This window comes from Mobula birostris, chromosome 1 (genome assembly GCF_030028105.1).
Source record: "Mobula birostris isolate sMobBir1 chromosome 1, sMobBir1.hap1, whole genome shotgun sequence".
In the NCBI taxonomy this organism is placed as follows: domain Eukaryota; kingdom Metazoa; phylum Chordata; class Chondrichthyes; order Myliobatiformes; family Myliobatidae; genus Mobula; species Mobula birostris.
In genome coordinates this window covers 7,290,352-7,303,723 of record NC_092370.1, presented here as the reverse complement: position 1 = coordinate 7,303,723, position 13,372 = coordinate 7,290,352, and the positions used below count along the sequence as shown (strand labels likewise).

At 42.2% G+C, this 13,372-nt stretch overlaps 1 protein-coding gene across 2 annotated transcripts in view; it reads right to left on the bottom strand.

Moving 5' to 3' along the window:
* The window catches only part of tgfbr1b (transforming growth factor, beta receptor 1 b), a 97,095-nt gene extending 85,112 nt beyond the window's left edge, over positions 1 to 11,983 (bottom strand). For both annotated transcript variants that reach the window (XM_072252040.1, XM_072252050.1), the window contains exon 1: positions 11,690 to 11,983. In XM_072252040.1, the coding sequence (XP_072108141.1) occupies positions 11,690 to 11,972 (283 nt within the window). In that variant the 5' untranslated portion in view covers positions 11,973 to 11,983. The remainder of the gene's footprint in view (positions 1 to 11,689) is intronic.
* Between the last annotated feature and the right edge of the window lie 1,389 nt (positions 11,984 to 13,372).

Here is a 13,372-nt window from a genome sequence, read left to right as displayed (position 1 = left end):
TCTCCCTGTGACTACGTGGGATTCGTCTGAGTGCTCCGGTTTCCAACGAACGGGTGAGGGTTAATAAGGTGTGGATACTCTACGTAGATGCCAGAAGCATGGCAACACTTGTGGGCTGTGCCCAGCACATCCTTGGACTCACAGGTTATAGAACATAGAAATCTACAGCACATTACAGGCCCTTCGGCCCACAATGTTGTGCCAACCTCATAACCTACTCTGGAAACTGCCTAGAATTTCCCTACTGCATAGCCCTCTATCTTTCTAAGCTCCATGTACCTATCTAAGAGTCTCTTAAAAAACCCTATTGCATCCGCCTCCTCCACCGTCGCCGGCAGTGCATTCCACGCACCACTACTCTGTGTGAAAAGACTTACCCCTGACTTCCCCTCCGTACCTACTTCTAAGCACTTTAAAACTACGCCCCCTCATGTTAGTCATTTCAGCCCTGGGGAAAAAGCCTCTGACTATCCACATCATCTTATACACGTCTATCAGGTCACCTCTCTGGCAATTCATGCAAAGATGTACTTCACTTCTGTTTTAAACTACAATGTGACAAATAAAAGCTAATCTTCCATCCTTCCCAGTAACTGATCTATCACAGATGTTAGACTTTTTGTACTATAGCTCCCAAAACAGACCTAAAATGGACCAGCAGGCCCCAAGCAATAACTGATCTATTCCCAGTCCCAAGTGTCTTAAAACATGTCTAAAATATTACACCTTGATGAGACCTGCAAGAAGAAATTATTTTCAGTGGAGATACACAGTAAGAATCTTAAATGGCAAACAGTTAAAAGTACAAAAAAATCCAAAAATGCAACGTCTATCCCCACCCTAACACCAACCAACCTCAATGTTGTTAAATAGTCAACAGTAAAGGTGAAACAGCGTCAAAAGCAAAAAGGAAGTTAAGCTCAAATCATCCACAAACCAAAGTGCAGTGGAGCATGCCCCAAAAGCCCAGTAACCCATACTTCTACGTATAAACTGACAGGATATATAACAACAGATTACAAAGCTACTTCAAAGGATCTTCCCCTACATGATAGAAGAGGCTATTGTTCTACAACAGTCCCCTTTAATTGTTGCACTAGCAAACCTTCAAATATTTCTCATTGGCTTTCAAGACTATTCATCACTAGTCCATACAGAGACATATCCCATCAGTATTTAGCTTCGTTAATGTTTGTCAACTGTATTTTGAAATTTCATATACACATTACTGTATAGTACTCTCATAAGTTATTATTAGAATATTATGCAGTAATGTGTATGGGATGTATACTATATGACAGCATGGTAACATAGCTCGGTAACTCAATTACTGCAGCAGTGACCCAGATCTGAAAGGAGTTTGTATATTCTCCTTAACTGGTGACATGGGTGTAATTGGGTGGCTCTGGTTCGATGGGTCAGAAGGGTTGTTACCATGCTGTACTTTTGAAAAAAATACCACCGCCTCCACCTTGTGCCCACTTCCCTTCCAGTTGTGATGAAGGGTTCTGGCCTGAAACATCAACTGTTTACTCCCCTCCTTAGATGCTGCCTGACTTACTGTGTTTTTCCAGCATTTTATGCACGTTACTCAAGATTTCAAGTCTCTAGAACATAGAACAGTAGACCACAGGCTCTTCAGTCCATGATATTGTGCTGATCCTTTAATGTGAGATCAATCTGACTCTTCCTTCCTCTCACAGCCCTCTATTTTTCTTTCATCCATCTGCAGAATGTGTTGTGTTTATTCTCGTAAGTATCCTCATAGTACTCCATTAGTCAAATGCAGGGAGTCCCCAACCTTTTTTGTGCCATTGGCCCTTACTATTAACTGAAGGGATGTGGACTCCAGGTCAAATGGAAAACGTTGAATTTTCTATTTAATGTGTAAAGTATTTAATTTTCATTTACTAGCATGCTTTGCTGGATGCGATTTGTGCCTGATTATCATCTCAAAGTTTTCTAACCATCAACCTTGGGCAGACTGGCCAGGAATTACAAAAATATCTTTTTCCTTTTTAAAGTAAGTAACAGGGATATATTTTTGGATCAACAATTGAAAGTAAAGTAGCAAACATAAAATATCAAACTAGCTTAAACATCAGGTTTTTTTAATGCAGACTATGGATAAGAGGCTAAAGCATCCCAAATGCAGTTCATTCATATATTCAGAAGAGCAGGGTGAATTGCTGACTGTGGCTCGTATCTCAGTATTCAGACTACATGTAGGGTTTGCATCTCAAGCTCCCTGCCACCTGATGAAACTTAATGCCTTCAGGAGACAAAGAGAGAAGGAATCTCAGCTTAAGGAATAATAAATCTAAATTTTCTCATTTTACTCAGCATATAAATCATACTCTTTTTCTACTCCCACAGGAGATATAGCACAACTGACTTTGGGCAAAGCAGGATTTCTAGAGTAAGGATGATTTCCATTCAAGTACAACAGCTGTACTTGTGATGGCTTTATACTGACTCAGTGCAAATGTCACTTCTGCATTTTACAAACTCTTGATGCAAAATGTTAGAAGACAGAAATAGTCAAGCCAAGCCAAACATCAGCAGCACCTCGCTTCTGGTTTGACCTAACCATAACAAGTGACTGTCAAAGTATACAAAACTTAAACTATTTCAGCTATAATCACTTCCACGTACCTGCGGCCTCCTCTACTTCCCTGAACAACAACAAACTTGAGTTCAATAGTCAGGCAGCATCAATGGAAAGGAATAAATTGTCGCTGTTTAGGACAGATCTAAGTCATTAAGGTAAATTGTGGAAGTTAGGCTCAGAACTGATCATTGTGGAATTCTTTCCACAGCAAAATGCCACTCTTCCTCCTGCCCTGAAGACACTCCATGCTGCTCAGTTCCCATCTATGAACCTCATGACCTGATTCATTAGATAACAAGCTTCCTTATTGTGGGTCCATTGAAAATCTAGATTAATTACATCGACAACATTACCACCATCTACTCCTTTCACAGATTCTTCAAAAATGCATTAACATCTCTCAGTCAAGAACTTCTCTTTTGAAATCCATGCTAACTCTTCATTAGGAGCCTGGATGAAGAGTTTCAGTCTAAAACATTGACTGTTTATGATGCTGATGTGCTGAGTTTCTCCAACATTTGGTGTGTGTGTTATTCTGGATTTCCAGCATCTGCAGAATCTCTTGTGTTATTGTATACATCAGCTTATGAATGGAAGAACAGATTATTCAGTCAACACACAAAATACTGGAGGATCTCAGCAGGTAAGGCAGCATCTATGGAAAGGAACAGAGTTCACATTTCATAACGAGGCCCTTCATCAGGACTGATGCTGCCTCACTTTCTGAGCTCCTCCAGCATTTTATGTGCGTGTGTGTTTCTCTGGTTTCCCAGCATCTGCAGAATGTCTTAACTCCACCACGAATGATCCCAAGCCTGGCTATGAAAGGAGGAGGATTGGCCATGGGGCTAGCACCCTATCTCATAAAAACAGAGAGCTACAGAAATGGTAACGTTTAAGAGAAGTTTGCATAGGTACATGAATGGGAGGGGTTTGGAGGGCAATGGTCCGGGTGCAGGTCGATAGAATTAGGCAGATGAAATGGTTTGGCACGGACTAGATGTGCTGAAGGGCCTGTTTCTGTTTCCTGCTTATCTGTCTCCATGACCTCATCCCTGGGAGAGGAAATATCTAAGATGGGCTACACCCCGGGACAACTTGAAAGCCTGGCTCAGGGCAGACAACAGTCGAGCTGCTATCAGCAGCCTATGCCCCACTAGGAGTGATGGGCTAAGCAAGCAGAATCTCGTGTTTAAGATTACTCAGTTAACTGTTCAGCTTTTACGACCACCCCTTTCCACGTGTACTGCAACATTAAACAAAAACAACTACAAAGAAGGTTGAGCACATTCCCCATTCATGATTAAAATGGAAGAGTCTTAATTAACCAGATGCTCGTGACATTGGTGGCTAGAATTTTTTTTTAGGAAGAACTATTAAATCTCTTTAGCTTATTCTGTACCGCCACCACCGGCCAATCTTTTAATTAATTGCCATATTTACCTCCATAAACTTTAAAATACTCTAAAAATAATTCCACAGCTGTGAAATGTTTTGGGATACACCAAGCTGAAATCCATTATGCAAATTCATTCTTTAAGGTTGATTTAATCATTTAAACCAATGATTAAGACAAAGCAACACAGGAACACATGGATGTGCAGACAGATTTGCATGCGTGAATAGTTAAATAGAAAACAGTAGTAATTCAAATATTGTACCATACGTTTTGAATATCAAAAAAGTTATAATGTTGCCAATACCAGACAATTCAATTAACACTAACAGCAAACGTAACAGCAACAGCAAACGTTTTAGGGGTAAAACGTTTAGGGGTAAAACTGAAATTACTATGTTAACAAGAGATCAAGTCTTACCTAAAACTTTCTGCAACACAGTACAAACCAGAGATGAAAACAAAAGGGGTGTTGCTACTGGTTGGAGAGAAAGAGCAACCTTTTAAACAGAGCGATGCAAACAAAGCCTTTTCTATTTTAATGACTTTTGGCATGTGCATCCAAGATAATCTGTAATATTTATATAACAACCCTGATGTAATGAAATCTCCAAGACACTTCAAGGACATTTTCATATAAAATTGAACACAAAGCCACACAAGCAAATGCTTAGGCAGATGACATAATACTCAAAAAGATAGTTTTACTATTAAGTGTCTGATGATGGGGAAAGACACAAGGTTGAGAAGAAAGAAAGGAAGACTTTGACTATTTATTCCTCTCCACAGATACAAACACAAGAGGCCCTGCAGATGCTGGAAAACCAAAGGAGCAACAGAAAATGATGCATGAACTCAGCTGGTTGGAAATAAAGAGTCGATGTTTTGTGCTGAGCTCCTTCATCAGGATTTCTCCAGTGATGCTGCCTAATCTGCTGAGTCCCTCCAGTATTGTGTGTGTGTGTGTGTGTGTGTGTGTGTGTGTGTGTGTGTGTTACTGAGGAAAGAAGACTTGCCAAATCAAAGCTTGCCCAAGGATGGCGGAAAGATCAGAACTAAGGATGTCCTCAAGGCCAAGCTGGGAGCACATTACATGTGGCCATGCGTGGAGAATATGGAGAATACATGAAGCCAGAGTACGAGAATGAAAACAAAGATGAGACTTCATCGGGAGCAAATCCAACACCATGAACACCAGGGTTACTGTTTACTTGCATTTGATGCAAGTTATAGCAAACAGCAGAGTTCCCAGTAAGACTGCACGGATTAAGTACAAGAGATGGGATGTTATGCTGAAGTTGTACAAGATGTTGATGAGGCCTAATTTGGAGTAATGTGTGCCGTTTTGGTCACCTACCGACAGGAAAGATGTAAATAAGATTGAAAGTGTAAAGTGAAATTTACAAGGATGCTGCCCTAAGTTACACGGAAAGATTGAAAAGGTTAGGACTTGGGCAGAGCAGACTTGATGGGCCAATTGGCCTGATTTTGCTCCACTATCTTATGGCCTTTCAATGTTTAAGAGAAGTTTGGATAGGTACATGGATGGTAGAGGTATTAATGGCTATGATCCCAGTGCAAATAGATGGAAATAGGCAGTTTAAATGGTTCGGCACAGACTAGATGGGCTGAAGGGCCTGATTCTGCACTGTACTTTTCAATGACTCTAAAGTCCTCAAAAGCATGAGCCAGAAGAAGCAGGTCCACTTGTACCAAGTCAAGCTATGTCTAGAATCTAGATTCAAGATAGATACGTGCGGCACAGTAGCATAGTAGTTAGCGTAATGCTTTCACAGTGCCAGCGATCAGCAATTCGGTTCAAATCTCACCCCTGCCTGCAAACAGTTTATGCGTTATCCCCATGACCATCTGTGTTTCAACCCATACCCCAAAAACTGGAGTAAGTGGGTTGTAGGCATGTTACGTTACTGCCGGAAGCATGTTCATACTTCTGGGCTGCCCAGCATAATCCTCGCTGAATGGATTTGATGTAAATGATGCATTTCACTGTATGTACAGGTGACCTAAAGCTAATCTTTATGGTACAAGTCTACTTCAGTTAAAATACGCCCAATGCTGCAGATGGTCTGGTTCAGCTTCAAAAAGGACAGAGTTGATAGAATGGGGGGGGGGGGGGGGGGCAGTCTCATTGAAACCCAATTAATATTGAAAGGCCTAGATAGTGTGGATGTGGAAAGGAGGTTTCCTATGGTGGGTGAGCTAGGACCAGAAGGCAGTCCCAGAATAGCAGGACGTCCTTTAGGACAGATCAGGGGGAACTTATTGCCACTGGCAGGTGTAGAGGCCAAGTTATTGAGTATATTTGAATCACAGGTTGCTAGGTTCTCAATTAATATGGGTAAAGGTTACGTAAAGAAGGCAGGAAAATGGGATTGAGAAAGATAATAAATCAGTCATGGTAGAGCACTCGACGGGCTGACTGGCCTAATTCCGCTCCTGTGTCTGACAGTATGAACTACAGGTAGCAGTACAGTACAAAGGTTTGATATTCCATATATTTAGTTGCAGGTATTCTGCTCAGAACAGAGACATGGATGGATTCAGATGGGCAGTGGGTGTTGAGAGCATCATTGTACACATGGCTTTCTGTAGTGTATGGACAGCACGAAATCAGGTATTACCATTTGCAGGGGTCATGCTATTGCAAAATTAAAATAAAAAGCTCAATTTATAAAGGCAGATGCACCGCTACTGTTTTTTTTAAATTACCAATTCTTTTACTGTCCATCAGGGCTGAAGACCACTGGGCTTCAGAACAAATGAGAAAAAAAATACACCAGATCCTCTTTCTGGTTCATTCATAGTGCTGTCTGGACCCAAACATTCACACCTACATTTAAGTAATTGACTGGATTTCTGTTTTAAATGCAGGGCTTTTTTTTAAAAGATTTTAAAAGAAAAGTACATTTTTTTTAAAAGGCTAGTGTTCTTTGTATTGCACCCTAACAAAACAGTACAAACTGACAAGTATCAAAACGATATTTCCACACTATTCTTCGTCAGGACACTAGTTGGCCCATCATTGCCAATCTTCCACAAATAAACCAAAGCAATATTACAAATCCCCCCTCCTTTCACAAATTTATTACAAATGATACTCAGGAAAAGAAACTTTGAATATTAATTGACTTCCTTTTTGCAATTAAATACTTTAGGGCCATTAGATATGCAGATTTGCCAATGCAGCCAGTTCAAGCACAGCTAACCATATTTTCATGTATCCAGGACAGAAGCGGGCAAGACAATTATTGCAGACACTACCCACCCTGCAAGCTGCCTTTTCCAAAAGCTCCCTTCAGGACAGTGCTGTCGGGCTATTAAAACAAAATCTTCACACTATCTTCAAATTCCCCCCCCCACCCCACCCCCGGCAGTTTTTTCTGATCAACCATTCTAGTCAGCCCCATTCCCCTTTATCTATTACCCCACCCCTGCACTATAAACTTTTTAAACCACATACTGGTATTAATGTATTTATGTACATTTTATTCCACATCTGCACACACCTCTAACTTAACTTTTTATACAATTCTTAATTATAACTGTAGGATATTGTTTTTTGTTGCATGTCACACCCTGATCAACACACCACAACAAATTCCCAACACATGTAAATGAATATGGCGAATAAAATTAACCTTTGTCCTTCTGGCATTTATATCACACATCTACTCTCTCATCGTGTGTGTCCATCTCACAGAAAGCTAAGATGTTTTAATTTATGATGAGTAATTACTCCTTCAAAAATTTAATCATCTTAACTAATTTGAAGAGCTAACAATTCCATTACTCCAAAAATTTCTCCTACAATGCAATACAGTGTCTTTTAAAATGCATGCTTTTTGAAAAGAGAAGCAAACAGCTCCTAAGGTCCAATACTGTTTCTCCTAAAATTCAATACGGCTTCTTTTAAAATGCATGCTATTCCCCATACCTCCAAACAATGGCTGTCATCCTTCACAATGTTAGTGCAGCAGCTGAACTTGGACAGATTGTGCCTCAGGCAAGACACAACACATCCACATCAGCAACACTAAACGGCCTAAACTTTTATCCAGTAAGTTCATCTTAATCGTTTAATACTAAACATGAAAACTTAGACTCAACACAAGCAGGATACACAATTTAGTAGTTTAACATAAAAACCCACCTGCAAGTGCTACTTGTCTGTAACTGTCTCTGATACATTTATGTTCAACAGGATTTAGTATACTCTACAAGTTCCAAAAAAGGCCCAAAGTATTAATTGTATTGCGGAACAGCCCCCTTCAGCCCAACGAACTAACAACCCACCAATTTATCATTAGCCAGGCCAATTTACAATGACCAATTAACCTATTTTGGATTAGAAGAGGAAACCTGAGCACCTAGAAGAAACCCAAGTGGTCACAGGGAGAATGTACAAACACCCTACAGATGTCATCGGAATTGAACTTCGAATTGCTGTAATGGCAACGTGCTAACCGTGACGTCCTAAAGTAAAGTGCAAAATAGACAAAAGCTTAATCTATTGAAAGCAAAAGCATTGAGAATGACAAAACTACACCGGTATAAATTCAATTAGCTACTTACAGATATTGCTTGCAAATAATCCCCCCACCACCACCCCCACTGTTCCCTCTAAGCTGTGTGGATGTGTGGCTGTGCAGTAACTGAAATGCTCCCACACACATATCCAACGTTGCCGCACAGCTAGAATTTTCTTTTACAATTTTGAAATGATGTTAATATAATTGCGCAATACCCTGTAATTATGTGTTCATGAATTTAATCCAAAAATTTTGTAAATAATAGATGAACCACAGCCTTTACTTAGAAGCATTTTAGAGCTTCAGCATATTTACATTGTCAATGTTTCAAGCTGTAACAGTGTTACAAATTGTGACAATAAACACAGAATGGGAAGCAGTAGCTCATTGTTAATAAATCACTGGCCCGCTGACCCTGACTAGTCAAAACATTTTATTCTTGCCGTTTGTGCCTGTCAATCGTCTTGACTGTCTGACATCGTTTACTTGCGTCATGTTATAGTTGCTGTTATCATGTGCAAATTACAAAAAAAAATTAAAGTGCCGTGCAGTTTTCAAGCCATGTAAAATTTTCCAACACAGCACAGCTGTAATAAAAACTAGTGGGAGTGTTGCCACCATCTTCTAAACATATTTATATTGTGGGTATACAGTTTTTACAAGCAGCAATAAAAATGCCTTGAAAGCTAATTTAATTAATTATATATGTAAATGAATGTTCACATTCCAATAAACTGAAATGTTAATTGTTAATGTAAGTTATAGAGCAAGTTTTGTGCAAATACTGGCTCCAGCAAAACTTTAACACAAGATCACAAACATGAGAAAGTCTGCAGATGCGGGAAATCCAAAGCAACACAGACAAAATTCTGGAGGAACTCAGCAGGTCAGGCTGCATCTATGGAAGAGTAAAGAGTCGACATTTTGGGCCGAGACCCTTCTTCAGATTACAACAGTTTTTGATGGTTCTTGATACTTGAACATCCTTCGCTATTGTACTTCTATCCAAGGAGTTATGGCTTCATGCTGCAGAGACAGCTTCACCACCCACGCATTCACAGGCAACCCCCACCCCACTAACTATCTATCGCCTTCCCCTCCAAGACAACCTCCAGACCAGGAAACCATGTGTTACAATGTAAAATGATTTTCCACAGCACTAATGAAACTCAAAACATGCAAGTCAACGACGACTACACTTATCTAAAAGAATGTGTGTTTAACTACAATCCTGTAACAGCCATGTCAATTTATTGCACCTTTCATTATATGACCGTGCCATTGACAGCATACTGATCTACAGCATGGTACATCAGAGTGATCAAAATGCACTTCCACAAATGATCAGGACTGCAGAGAACATCATGGGGACAAAAATACCAGATATGGAAACCAGCTACAACTCAAAGTTAAAAGTAAAATTTATTATCAGAGTACATACTAATCCGAGGTTACAAGCCTGAGATTCATTTTCCTGTGGGCATACTCAGCAAATCTATGGAATAGCAACTAAAACAGGATCCATGAAAGATCAACCAGAGTGCAGAAGACAACAAACTGTGCAAATACAAACATAAATAAATAGCAATAAATAATAACAAGACACGGAGTCCTGAAAGTGAGATCATTGGTTGTGGGAACACCTCAATAGAGGAGTGTAGCTGTCCCCTTTTGTTCAAGAGCCTGACGGTTGAGGGGCAGTAACCATTCTTGAACCTGGTGGTACCAGTCCTGAGGCTCTTGTACCCTCTACCTGATGGCACAACATTATAATGGACTCATTCCATCCCAGTAACTACCTGCTCAATCTCCTACCACACAGCAGCAACCGGCATGGATATCCAGAATGATAAACAACTTTTTTCCCCAGGGCTGTTGCGCATCTGAACAAACCCCCTCCCCCCCCCCAAAGTCACTAGACAATCACTAAGTGCAATACGTGGGCATGTATTTAAATTTTTGTTCAATTCTTGATGTTATTTTATATTTAATCTTTGGATTTTATAACAGCCGGTGCGCAACATTTAAACGGGTCAGCCACTGTTTCTTTTAATCTTACACTTGTTTGTAATTCAGTTGTAGCTTAGATGTCATTCTGAATAACCCAGGCGTTATTTTCAATGTAGTCATTGTCTTTTAGTAATTGAATCGCCAGTACGATGTCTTTGCACTAATGGAGTAGCACTGCAATCTCGTTGCTCTCAGCAATGACAATAACTAACTGTCTACTACGAATGTTACTTTTGCGCAAGTTATTCTGTTACAAAGAATACTTAAAGTTATTCCATAGCAGCAGCTGCTATTGCGACACTGCTCTCCTGACCGTTTCATAAACAGGTCAACTAGAGTGATCCTTCTCCAAAAAGAGTGCCACGAATTGATACAGTTTTCCATCAAGAGATCACAAGACGAGTTCCAAACTGCCGTGGATGTTCCCGTGTTTACATCCAAAACTATACAAAACGGATAACAAGTTGTTTGCCCAAAGCTACAAATTCACACGTGCACTTAGTTACTGAAAGGATTTTAATTCGGTGACTGTCACGAACCGACCTGCAGTATGTTTGGCAGTGAGACGGGGATGCAGAAACAAAAGAAAACAAGTATGATTTGGCTGCAAGAGGGGGAAGAAGATTTTGTAACTGGTGTAATAATACAGCCCTACCATCCAGCCCATCTCCCACCACCAGCACCACCACCGGGTCTGGCCGGTCAAAGTTTGGACGAGATAAAACGGCGCAGCTCCCGGCCGCGCTGTCCCGCTGGTCGGAGGGGTGGTCAGCACCACCACAGGTCCGGGTGACGGACCTGGTGTCAAGGTTTGACCCGGGAAGGAAGGGAGGGAGAGAGAAAGAGGGGGCAGGGGCTCCCCCTCCCACGCCACCCCATCCCAGCTCAGAAACAATGGCTTCATTTTCCGTCACCTTCACTCGGGACCCCACACCCTAGGGGAACAATCCGGTCCCAACACCCCCACACCACACCACACCACTCCTCCCCTCCCCCGCCCTCCTCCTCCTCGCCCCGGCCCCTCGCCATGTTGGGAGGCTGCAAGAAAGGTTAACTGCAACCCCGGCCCAGCCCAGCCCAGCCCGCCACCGTTACAAACCCCCACACCTCCCGCTGACTCACCGAGAGCGCGGGATACGCCGATCGCCAGCATCGCCAAGCCGAGCATCGCGCCCCGACACACTCCAGCCATGGCCGCACCGACAGCACGGTCGCCACTAACTCTACCCTCCGAACAGAGCCTGCCGCCCCGACGGCCGCATGACACGCCAACTCCCATTGGCTGAAGCCTCCTCACCGACCCCCTGCTCACGGAAACGATAACACAACTTCTCCGATTGGTCTGCCGCCGACTCCGCGCCACATCGTGTCTGATTGGTCCTCCCTGTTCGAGCCCTTCTCTCATTCGCCACCTGACTGTCAGAACGGAGACGCGGCCCAACATCTCCTACTCCATTGGAGAATGTCACCGTCACTGAATAAACAGCCTCCGTTCATTGGGTGTCTCCGACTAACTCTCTTCCATGCTCTGGGTTTGATTGGCTGGGTCGGAAAGCGCGTGGTTGGCCGTTGTCCGCTAGTGTCAACAGATGCGCTGGTGGGATGCCAGCGCAGGCTGAGTGTTTGTTTGTTCACTTCAGCCTCAGCTCGGGGAGAAATCGAACCTATGATTAGCGGCCGGGTGCGATTGGACCGGCCCCCGCGGGAGCCGCGTTTTGATTGGCCGAGCGGCTGCACGCTCCGTTCGCGAAGTCCGGCTGTGTAGTTTTTGTAGTTAGCGCCGCGCTGTCGGTCCCGCTATTGTTCCTTTCGCCATTTAATCGCCCCACAGGTTTACCACGCGATGCACCTCTATTTGTTCAGTGCTAGTAGGGCAAAGATGTAATATTTTAAAATTTCCTCTCTTTTCCGACAAACAGTTCCCCATCTGTGCCCAAACAGGAACTGCTCTCGTGTTGGTGTATTTTCAATTACTCTTTGTAGCAAAATAACTTGCATAAAAGTAATATTCGTGATACACAGGTTATAATACTTGGAAAGAATCGTCGTAGCTGTAACACTCAAACATCTAAGAAATTGTGGTCCCCACTGTGCAGAAGTTATTTGACCACGGAAAGATGCAGTGTAGCGTAGGGTTTTTTTTGTAATACGGGGGTAGAAATTTCAAAAGCAGACAGACTGCTCAGCAGCACAGCAAACAGAGTACAGTGTGGAAATATGTGTGGTTGTCTACTTCGGTTGAAAAAACGGAAGTGTTAATCATTTCGCAATGTCGAGGTATTGAGATATGTCTGCATTAAAGGGGAAGAGGGAGAGAGAAACCGGGGAATTATAGACCGGTTAGCCTAACGTCGGTGGTGGGGAAACTGCTGGAGTCAGTTATCAAAGATGTGATAACAGCACATTTGGAAAGCGGTGAAATGATCGGACAAAGTCAGCATGGATTTGTGAAGGGAAAATCATGTCTGACGAATCTCATAGAATTTTTTGAGGATATAACTAGTAGAGTGGATAGGGGAGAACCAGTGGATGTGGTATATTTGGATTTTCAAAAGGCTTTTGACAAGGTCCCACACAGGAGATTAGTGTGCAAACTTAAAGCACACGGTATTGCGGGTAAGGTATTGATGTGGGTGGAGAATTGGTTAGCAGACAGGAAGCAAAGAGTGGGAATAAACGGGACCTTTTCAGAATGGCAGGCGGTGACTAGTGGGGTACCGCAAGGCTCAGTGCTGGGACCCCAGTTGTTTACAATATATATTCATGACTTGGATGAGGGAATTAAATGCAGCATCTCCAAGTTTG